The sequence below is a fragment of the Cyclopterus lumpus genome, chromosome 3 (genome assembly GCF_009769545.1).
Source record: "Cyclopterus lumpus isolate fCycLum1 chromosome 3, fCycLum1.pri, whole genome shotgun sequence".
Taxonomy (NCBI): Eukaryota; Metazoa; Chordata; class Actinopteri; order Perciformes; family Cyclopteridae; genus Cyclopterus; species Cyclopterus lumpus.
In genome coordinates this window covers 25,794,798-25,804,912 of record NC_046968.1, presented here as the reverse complement: position 1 = coordinate 25,804,912, position 10,115 = coordinate 25,794,798, and the positions used below count along the sequence as shown (strand labels likewise).

General features: G+C 46.9%; 1 protein-coding gene across 1 annotated transcript in view; it reads right to left on the bottom strand.

Moving 5' to 3' along the window:
• Positions 1-1,743: 1,743 nt before the first annotated feature.
• The window catches only part of prmt3 (protein arginine methyltransferase 3), a 42,749-nt gene continuing 34,377 nt past the window's right edge, over positions 1,744-10,115 (bottom strand). The window contains exons 14-16 of the mRNA XM_034527792.1: positions 8,587-8,637; positions 7,799-7,886; positions 1,744-2,038 (exon numbers count right to left, since the gene is read on the bottom strand). Coding sequence (XP_034383683.1) covers positions 1,929-2,038; positions 7,799-7,886; positions 8,587-8,637 — 249 coding nt within the window. The 3' untranslated portion in view covers positions 1,744-1,928. The remainder of the gene's footprint in view (positions 2,039-7,798; positions 7,887-8,586; positions 8,638-10,115) is intronic.

Genomic DNA, 10,115 nt, shown 5'->3' with positions numbered 1-10,115 from the left:
CGCCTGCGCACGTCTCGTTTTGATTATCATGAGGATTGGAAGTGTTTCATTGCAAGAAGCAACAGAACGTGCTTTTTTCTTTTTTGCAGAGCTTTGCACACGTGCAGCCAAACAAAGCTCACGTGTCTGGCTCTCTGCAGCGCAATGTCCAAATCAAGGGTCTCTACTGGTTTCTCATTTGTAATATTTGATTTGTTGTTCTTCTTTTTAAGCTCTGATCAGGGAGCTGAATGCGGAGGGGTGTCTCCCTCGTGCTCGTTATTTACACGAGCACGCGTAATTAATTGATCACTCCCACTGTCTGTCGCCTGACTGATAAGAAGCCGCATGCATCTGAAGCAGTGACTGCGCGTGAGGAGGTCACGCAGGGGCCCACGGCTCATCATCACCATCATCATCATCATCATCATCAGTCCTGGCTGATGGGGCCTCACATTTTACGTTCGGGGATTTTTTGTTTTAAACAAGAATATGAAGCACATTCCTTAGGTGTTTAAAAAAAAAAAAAAAAAAAAATATATATATTTACAGGCAGTAAGCTCTCATGTTCCAACCCGAAGATCATAAACAAACGTTTTGTTTAGAAAAGATAACAAAAAGATAAAATCAATATTTAGACTTTTTATATGATCAATAATAAATGTCCATGTGAATAAACCACAATCAACTATTCATGAAAATAGACAAAATTATAGCCTTTCACCAAGTGCCTCAGGAAACAGATGGCTGCCTGTTAGACAATGAACATAAATAACATCTGATTTCTGAACAAAGGCAGCTTCTTAAAAGCACTTTAAAAAGCTTCAAGTGCCACGTAAAAATTTGTAAAAAATGAATCATCAGTTTCAGAAAAAGGCTGTTTTCCTGTGAGAATACGCCCTATTTGTTCTCAGACCAGACTTTATTCATACAACAGCAGAGAGGACAACGCTGTAGACATACATCAGAGGAGGCGACTGTAAAATCACAAGACAGTCAGCCCCTCCTCCTCCTCCTCCTCCTCCTCACAGACCACTCTACTCTTTCTCACAGTCCAGGATTCATCATCTCAGACAGAGGCGGAAGAAATAAAGGGAAAAAAAAAAACCTTTAATTGTAACCAGAGCTGCTTAATGAAGCATGTAAAGAGTCTTCAGTCAGCCCTTTTAAAAATATTAAAAGTCATTCCGCGTTGTCCCGGTAAACTCATGGAAGATGGACGACGTCTCTGGTGAGAGCTCACGCAGCTCAAAGTAGGACAATAAGGAGGAGGATAAGGAGGGACATTAAGGGAAATACTGGGCTAAGGCACACAATCTCTTTAACTGGAGAGCTGGCAGTTCCTCCAAGAGCTTTCTTTTTTCTTCTTTTGTTGGGACATTTTGATCAGAGCGTGATGGTGCACGATGAACGTGGTCAGAACCACGAGGTAAAGGTGGGTTTTTTCTTCTTAAAACTGGGCTTAACTGGAATGAAAAGTTAAGGACTTTTCAGACATCTAGGGCACATTATGTATATATACACACAGTATACTAGCAAGGAAAGAGGTGGTCGTGTGCGGGACAGATTGTAAACCCCCCCCCCCCCCCCCAGAGGTAAATTTATGATTTGTGATATTGGGCGCTAAATATTAAATTGACTGCATTTCAACAAAGTTGGGGACCTGCTTCACGTTATAATTGGACTGCCCTTGAAACAAGGAGCACATGTAACTTACACATCTATATAATGATTCATTAAAACACACTCACAAGGAGAACATAGTTTAAATGTATGTTTTACATTTTTATTACAAGGCACAGAAACAATCCTAACATTTCAAACATCAAAAACCAAGTTTTTAAACTTCCCCCTGTTTTGAGAATACAGAACCGGTCCATTTAAAAAAAAGAAAAGAAAAGTGGGCTATGCTTCCCGGATGTTTTCTTTAACCCACGCGACGGGGGACGTTATTGCAGGCTGTAGGAATGCTTCCCGTCTTCGAGGTCAAAGGTGACCCACAGCGAGCGAGGGTCCTTCTTGTTTTTACGCACAGTGATCTTTCCCCGGAGCTCCTCCCCTGAAGAAAGGAGAAACACCAATATCAGTGCACAGTTTCCCAGCTTGTGTGTCCACTTGTTCACTCAACTTCCAGCAGGAGATCCACAGTAAGGTCAAAGGTCATTTAGAGTTCAAATCTCGCGCCAAAGGTTTCTCAAGACACCAGGCGAACGACAACCAAATATTCAGAGTGAAAAGACTACGGCCATATATATATATACACACGTATATAACGGGACTAAGTAAAACATTTGGTGGGGACTATTTTCACCTGGGGATGAATACATATTTGGTGTGTGAATGAGTATTTAAGGTGGCAATATATATAGTATACTATATAACGAGCTCGATCAGCGGTTTCATAACAAAAGAGAACATGAATAACTGAGCTCTTCCCGACGCCCTGCGGCAGTACAGCGCTGCTGAGCTCAGGCCTCCGCAGCACAAGCCGAGACTCACCGGCGCTCAAAGAAATGATGAAGAGCGTGAAGGCGATGTGGTTTAATGCATGTTAATGAGCGAGATGGGGCGCGAGGGTGCGTGCAGACGCGCGGAAATCTCCAGATGGCGGCGAGAGAGGTGGCGCGTTCTACAGTCGGCAAACGGGGGGGAGGGCCGGGAAGAGGACGCCGATGATTGCGACGCGTAATCACTCTGATTAACTTCACGTTTGACTGCTGGAGGTAAATGAATGTTTACCCACACGGCAAACAAGCACACGCTCTCTCTCTCTCTCTCTCTCTCTCCTTCGCTGGAGGTTAGAGGAGGAGAGAAAATGCTGACTGTGGCGCTTTCTCCACCGAAGCGTTCGCCGTCGATGCTGTCACGTCTCACTCGTTACCATGCCAACGCCGCTGTCACCCGAGTCTTTGCCGCTGGCTGCCGCTCCCGCGGCGCCGCCAGTCCACTGCGGGCGTCGTTCACGCCGCGGGGCGCCTTCAGCCCAAACCAGAGAGTAACGAATGAGCGAGAGCTGAAACGCAACAGATCTCGGGTGCTGAACATAAAGTCCTTCTGCTGGTGAGGTGCCACAGACTCCACAAAGACAGTCAATCTTTATCAATAAAGCTCCTTTTTAAAAATATTATAACAAAAGCGCTGCACAGCATTTAAAAAGGGACTAGAAAGCCAATCAAAAACACACCATGCGACAAACACTCTCTCTATAGGTAAAAAGAAATATCCCGGGGATGGACGATAATATTAGAGAGGATGAGAATACCAGCTTGTTTCAAAGCTCCATGGTTTTGTCCTCATTCTTGACTTTTGGAGGTTAAGAGGGACCCAAATATCTCCGTCTGGGATCTGCCTCAAAGAAAGGGGAATAAGGAAAACATCACAATTGATCCTAAAGCACACAGTTGAGTGTAAAGATGATAACGAGACGAGGACCGCTCTTCCTTTAGGTCGGAAACAGACTGATGCCGGCCAAAAAATGGTTTTCCTTAAAATATTTTGTCTGTCTGAATACACCTGTATTCACTCTCTGTTTGAAACGCCTTATTTTAGCGTCCGTAAATCTCATGTTTTCTTATCCCATAAAAAAGAATTACTAGGTTATCATATTTCACATTGTGTAGATACTCCAGATACCCAAATGTATGTGCACAAGCGCTGAAAAGTGTCTGATCCCTGATGGATTTCTGACTTTCTTGTATAACTAGAGAAACACAGTCTGGTAACTGGACTCAAAATGATAGAAATGTTGCTGGTAAAAGACGCTGTGTGACCTCCACGACCCAGCTGCAGTAGAAAAGGTCACATGCAATGGTGATGTCAAGGATGCCCCAAAAAAAACGAAACAATATTTCATATAAATAGACCCGAGGAGCCTCGACTTCGCACTAGCTACAGTCTGGGAAAAGCGAGGGAGCCTGGTGCTCATAGGAGGTAGTTGGAGAAAAAAAAAAGGCTGATGAAGGTTAAAAGAATAATTGCTTGACCTTTGAAGAAAGGAAGCAAAAGAAAAAAAGGTTTGGGACCAAAGACGTTCACCCACAAAGTAACTTCACAGAAAAACTCACAGCAGAGCGTCGTCTGTTCAGACTGCGGCAGCTCTGCCGTAATCAGTCAGACCAAACTCCCCGCGGAGGAGGCTTCAGTAAACTGGCCACTCAGAGAGAGAGAGAGAGAGAGAGAGAGAGAGAGAGTTAACCATGTGTGGAAATGAGCCGGGGGAACGGAGCCGGGCTTTTTTTTTGCGCCGCGATGTCGTACATCAACATGCCAGTGTCATTAGGCACAGCCGGGCCGGCAGAAAACAGGCCCGACGCAGACTCTCCCCTCCCATGAAATTACACGGCTCGCATTAGCGGTTCATTTTAAAACTGTTGCCGTCTTCATTTTAACCATTTACGTCACGCTCCGTGCAGCGAGGGCCGGTGTGGCCTGAGCTGATGTACTTCAATACTGACGCTCTTTATTCATAGGTTACTGATTTACACCCCGATGGGGCGTTCAACAGAATCATTGCAGCTTCTCTAAAGTGCGAGGGGAGACATGTCATACGTGTTAACATCAGACACAGTTCATTCAAGATGCTCTCTGGGACCCTCTCTGATATCGGAATACCAAAAGCATTTGGACGAGACACTGGGATGCCCTTACTTCTGCCTCCTCCTCCTCTTCCTCTAGTCTTTAAAAAAACAACATGTACACGTCTCAGGCCTTTCCTGTTTGGTGCAGAGCCGATTTGGGCCGGCGTGTCCCCGGCACCAGTGTGCGGACGCAAAGCCGGTGTGCTGATTTACAGCTGAAGGACCTGAAGGTTGGCTCAGCCGCTGGACCGGCTCCAGGAACCCCCACCCCCCCCTCCCCCACCGTGCTTTTCGAAAACGAGCGGGGCACTTGAGGGTGAACGAGGGGGGAGTGAGCCTGGACAGGTGAGGGCGGGGAGAAGAGGAGATCTAGAACAGCTCCAGCTCCCACGCGACTCGTGAAAGTGGGTGGAAACAAGAACAACAACCAAAAAAAACTCCCCTTATTGTCCAATGAGAGTCCTGATAGGAACAAACGCCCCGTGGTAAACAGGCCACCCCCCCCTTCGAGGATCATGGGACTTTTCGTGCAAATAATACTACACACACACACACAAAAAAAAAAGTGACCTCCTTTCTCCGGGAAATTAAAAGAGGGGGTAAAGCTGTGAAAAAAAACAAAAAAAACAAGAGGATCCTCCTCTTCAATACTCGAGCTACACAAACACACCGGAGCGTGACAAATGATCCGCTGTTTAATTTATTACGCTGCCAGCCGCGAGGATTCGCGGGGATGTTTTGTTCCGGCCTGCTGGCTGCGTGCGTTGCCTTCTCTCTCCCTCTCTCCTGGCCGGGGCGCCTCCCACAAGAAGCGCCGCCTCGGAGTTAATTACTGCTGCGCTCCGTACAAAACGCATATCAAAATGGGAATCGGCCTCTCGGCGTGATGAATCACCGCGGACACAGTCGGCATTAAAACCCAACCGCTGGATGTTTATGCCCCGGCCCCCTCGATGCAGCCGATCGACGCTGAATGTGCTTCTCAGTCAACACCCAGGAGGAGAGGCCACTGTGTGTGTGTGTGTGTGTGTGTGTGTGTGAGAGAAAGAGTTTTGTGATCTTCAAGGTGACTTTAGGAAGTTTTCTCTTACAGCCAGAGGGGAGTTTAGTATAGAAGCATTAAAGTACTGTGAATTTGAGTGTGTGGAGGAAGAGTTTGTGTGTGTGTGTGTGTGTGTGTGTTATAAAAGTACACCATAAGATTCTAGCAGGCAGCCGGAATGCTGTAAAAAAACTCAATTTCTGGTTTACGGCCCCTGGAGGAGGCCGGGGACCGTCAGGGTGCCGGGGTGGAGCGACCTCAAATCAGTAACACGCCGCTCGCTCCCTCAAACTTGCACTCTTCCTCCTTCCTTTTGTTCTTCCTATAAAACTTGTCCACCTCGCTCTTGGCGCGCGGCTCACGTATACGAAGCAAAAAAAAAGAACCGAGCGGACTCTTTACAGACTCGACGTCGGTTTAAGCCTCGACTTGGTCGTGGAGCTTAGGCACGTGCACGCCGCCGTGCGCGTGGCCCTCGGGCTAATGCTGCGATTTGTCACTACGCCCCCCCCCCCCCCCGAGTAACCCCGAGGGCCCAGATGCTCCGCCGACTGTAAGACGAGGTACACGGTTCAAAGAGCCAGAGGGAAAAAAAAAAAAAAATCTGTTTTAAATTGTGTGTACGTGGTGCACGAGTTTGTAAGACAGCGTTATGCAGGGGAGCGAAGACGATGGCAGGAATCATCGGGTCAGCGGTGGGGCACGCCGAGACAGTCCACCAAAGACCTAGCGGCCGTTTAGTGTTTCCAGTCCACCTAACCAGAATATCTCAGGGAACCGGAACAAGCACCAAGTGTCCCAGTACGGTATTGACCCAGAACAGCTGCAAAGCCCTTCGTCGGGGACAGAATAGATAGAATAGGAGGTCTCTGAACAAGCACCGGAGGGATGAATGAACGCCATTCAAAATCCGCGCCTCTACTTTCCGTGTGGTCTGTCGTGGTCAGCTCTCACGCTCGGCTGCGTTTATCCGACCCGGTGGAGCGAAGGAGCCCGCGATAAGCGCCGGAGCGCCGTCAAGAAGGTTTCGTCTGTTTTCTTATCGCCGAGCGCGGCTCGGGGGCCTGCCGGACATCGAGCGCCTCTACCGCAGGTCATTTATTACAGTACTCTCCATCTAATATCTGGTCAGCAAGTGGACAGCCGCTCCCCGGGCTCATCCATCCCCACATCTGCGGACGCATCTGCGATTCCCATTATGATAACGGCCTTTGTTTGTTGGACTTCCTCTTAAAAGACGGACTGAGTAACTTTCTCCAAACAGCAGTTCAACAGTAAATGCTTAAAGCGAAATGTAACAGTAAGACAAGTTGAGAAGACTCTGTGATGTCCGTTAAATAGTCGTATCGATCTAATGTGTTAGCCTCCATGAGCTAGAAGTCCTTGCAGTACAAGTAAAACCTTTCAGTGTATATAATTAAACAAAGGTGTTTTTTATTATTATTATTATTGCTATTGACATTTACATCCTGTACTTTATTAGATACTTCACTAAATATGTCACTATCGTAACACGGTTTGGTTTTCTTTTGTTTATTGGATTTTTTGGGTTGTACCAACTATTTGTTCACGACACTAAAAAAATAAAAAGTTTACTAAAGTTTCCACGTTCATGGCCAGGTTGACGACATTTTCACACCAGACCAACAGATGCTCTGTCGTGTTTGCTGGAGTTTGAACCTGCAGACAGTTAACGTCAAAGAACATCACACTCGGCTGCGTGTCACAGCAAAAAGTACTTTAAATCTGCCGACACGCCGATTCCACTAATGTTTCACCGGTCAGTTACAAAGCGGCGCTCTCGCAGCGCGTCATGACTCAGGGGGCCCTACAACCGGGCTATCAGATGAAGGTTTACACGCCGTCTCTTGATGGCCGAGCGCGCTTCGTTTTTTGATCCCTCGCTGTCTCCGCGGGTGACAGATAACAGGGTGTCAACCAGCCCGACTACATCTCCACCAAGGACAGATTACCTGCCGCAGCTCGCTACGACGCACCGCCGCAGAGGCAAAAATAAAAACCCACGAGAGAAAATAGACCGCTGAACCTCGTGGAAAACACTAGACGGAACTCAACCACGCGCGTGAGCTCCTCGTGGCCGAAAGAATATGCTGAGGTACAAAACCTCACTGTACACGTTGCATGTTGAGGGTTTTCTAGCCGTGTGTGTGTGTGTGTGTGTGTGTGTGTGTGTCATCACCTGCTTGGACAGAGACAGGCTTCTCCAGGAGGAAGACGGTCTGTTTCCAGTGCGTCTTTGTGACCCGAGGACCCGTGGAGAACATCACCTGATAACCCGTGAAGAAAGAAAAGAGCATAAACATCACAAACTGGTGCTCCTTACTGCAACAACTATACAACTTTGAACATTTTATTTTGTGAAAACAATTATTAATTTGAGCCTATATGGGGAAAACCATGCACGTTGTTTAATGCGAGTCCTTGAGCTCTAGTTACGGGAAAAAAAAACAATAAAGTTGAAATCAATAAAGCTGGAAAGTCTCAAAACACAAGTGTCACATTCTCGAAAACTTACTCGAGGTTCTGTAAGAGTCTCGTTTGGATTAAAATAAAGCTTTCATTCTTTCCGTGGGGGGGTCAATCCACTCCCAAACTAAAACCATTTATAGCCGAGTCTGCATTATAACTGAAACCTAATGGCACTGTGTTTATGAAGCAGATCACACCATTGTTACATTGCTCCAGCCTTAGCCGCTGGCGGAGATGGACTTTTAGTGGACCGTCCACAGCGTGCAGTTTGAGTCTCAGGTACGATAGGAAGTGCAATCACGAGGCTTCGTCTACGCCGCTCACCGAGCTCGGCGATCGGCCGTTCCAACTGGCCGGCTCTGCTGGGTAAGTGCTTATATCAGCAGTCGGCTAGGACGCCCGTCGATTGCCAGCGAGACGCCTCGGGGAGGAGGAACATGCCAAAGCGTGAACATAATTGAGTTTACGTTAAACGGCTCGGCCGTTGACGCCGCTTACCTTGTTGCCGCAGCCGTTGTCGAAGAAAATGTCAAAGTAGCCGACAAGTGCCTGCAATGAAATATGAGGGGCGTGTTAGAATGTGACGGAGCCATAAACCCCCCGGATTTGTTTGACTGCGCCGCAGCTCTCGACATGCGGGAGGCCGAACAAAGTCTCGGGGTTTTTAATGAGTAAAATAATGAATGAGTTGAGGAGCAAGGCAGTAAAACCACACCGGGAACACATTTTACTGGTTGAATATTTACAGCTATCTTTACAGTACTTACCTTTGAGGAGGACAAGAACTTAAGAGGAGTTTGCTTGCCATGCGTACCATGTCATTGTGTGTGTGTGTGTGTGTGTGTGTGTGTGGTCTGGGAACCGTATGGGCTTCCCCCGTTACAGCGAGTGTGTATTGATACGGCTCGTGTCTCCAACCCTCCTTCCTCTCAAAACCAAGAGGGCTTCTCCTTGAGGCCGAGTCAACAACAGCTCCCATGTAACCCCCCCCGCTCAACCTCATCTGGGATGACAAAAAGAAAAATAAATGATGTGGCCGCCGCCTCCTCCGAGGCAATTTTGCTGACAATAAAAAAAAAATTAAAAAAAAAAAAGAATTACAGCGTGTTACATAAAATTAGCAAAGGTGGCTATTTTGGTGACAGCAAAGTGAAAACACTCAGCACAGAGGAGGAATGGGTACACAACAATAAACACTAATGTGTGTTTTTGTTGTTGTTTTTTTGCTCCAAATGAACCCGAAAGGTGTGTGTGTTCATCTGAATAATGCCCACTAAGGGAAAAGGAAATTAGACAACAACAAATATGTGCTCCCAGGGAATCCATTGTTATGTAGATAGTAGTTTGGCAAACCAAAGAAGAAGAATCTAGACAGTTTTTTTCCATATTGGGGTTCATTTCACAAAATGCATGCATGGAAACGTAGTTTTAAAAAAAAAACACACATTATCTGCTGATGTGGATTTACAGAGCTATAAACACAACTAAGTAAAAACCAATTCACACACACTGAAGGGAGAGTCCCGGGTCCAGAGTGCCCGTAGGTGACCGCTGTCAGATATGTGAGGTAAAAACCACCCCCCAGGCTTGTTTTCCTCCCATTCCCCCCCCCCACCGGAGGAAGAGAGAGGCAGTCTATCAATCTCAGGAGCACACTTGTAGTGGCAATGATGCAGAACTAATAGCTTTTAATCCTGACGCAGCTGACAACTTGGAGGCCAGCTCTCTGAGACAAAGAAGAGCCGAATCAATGGAAGAGGGGGACGGGGGGGAGAGAGAGAGAGATAGATAGATAGAGAGAGCGAGAGAGACGAACAGGAAAACAGGGGGACAGAAGAGAGGAAAGAAGGGCGGGTAGAGACAGGAAAACATACCTGGAAGGAGCCGGAAAAGGGAAAGTGGCTGTAATATAAATGGGAAAGCTGGGTTTCCTATTTAGGCTTTAGCTTCTGTAAAAGCCTCCCAAATTGTATTGAAATCATTTCTGCAAAGTAAATAAACTGGCCAAGAGCGATAATTCTTCCTCA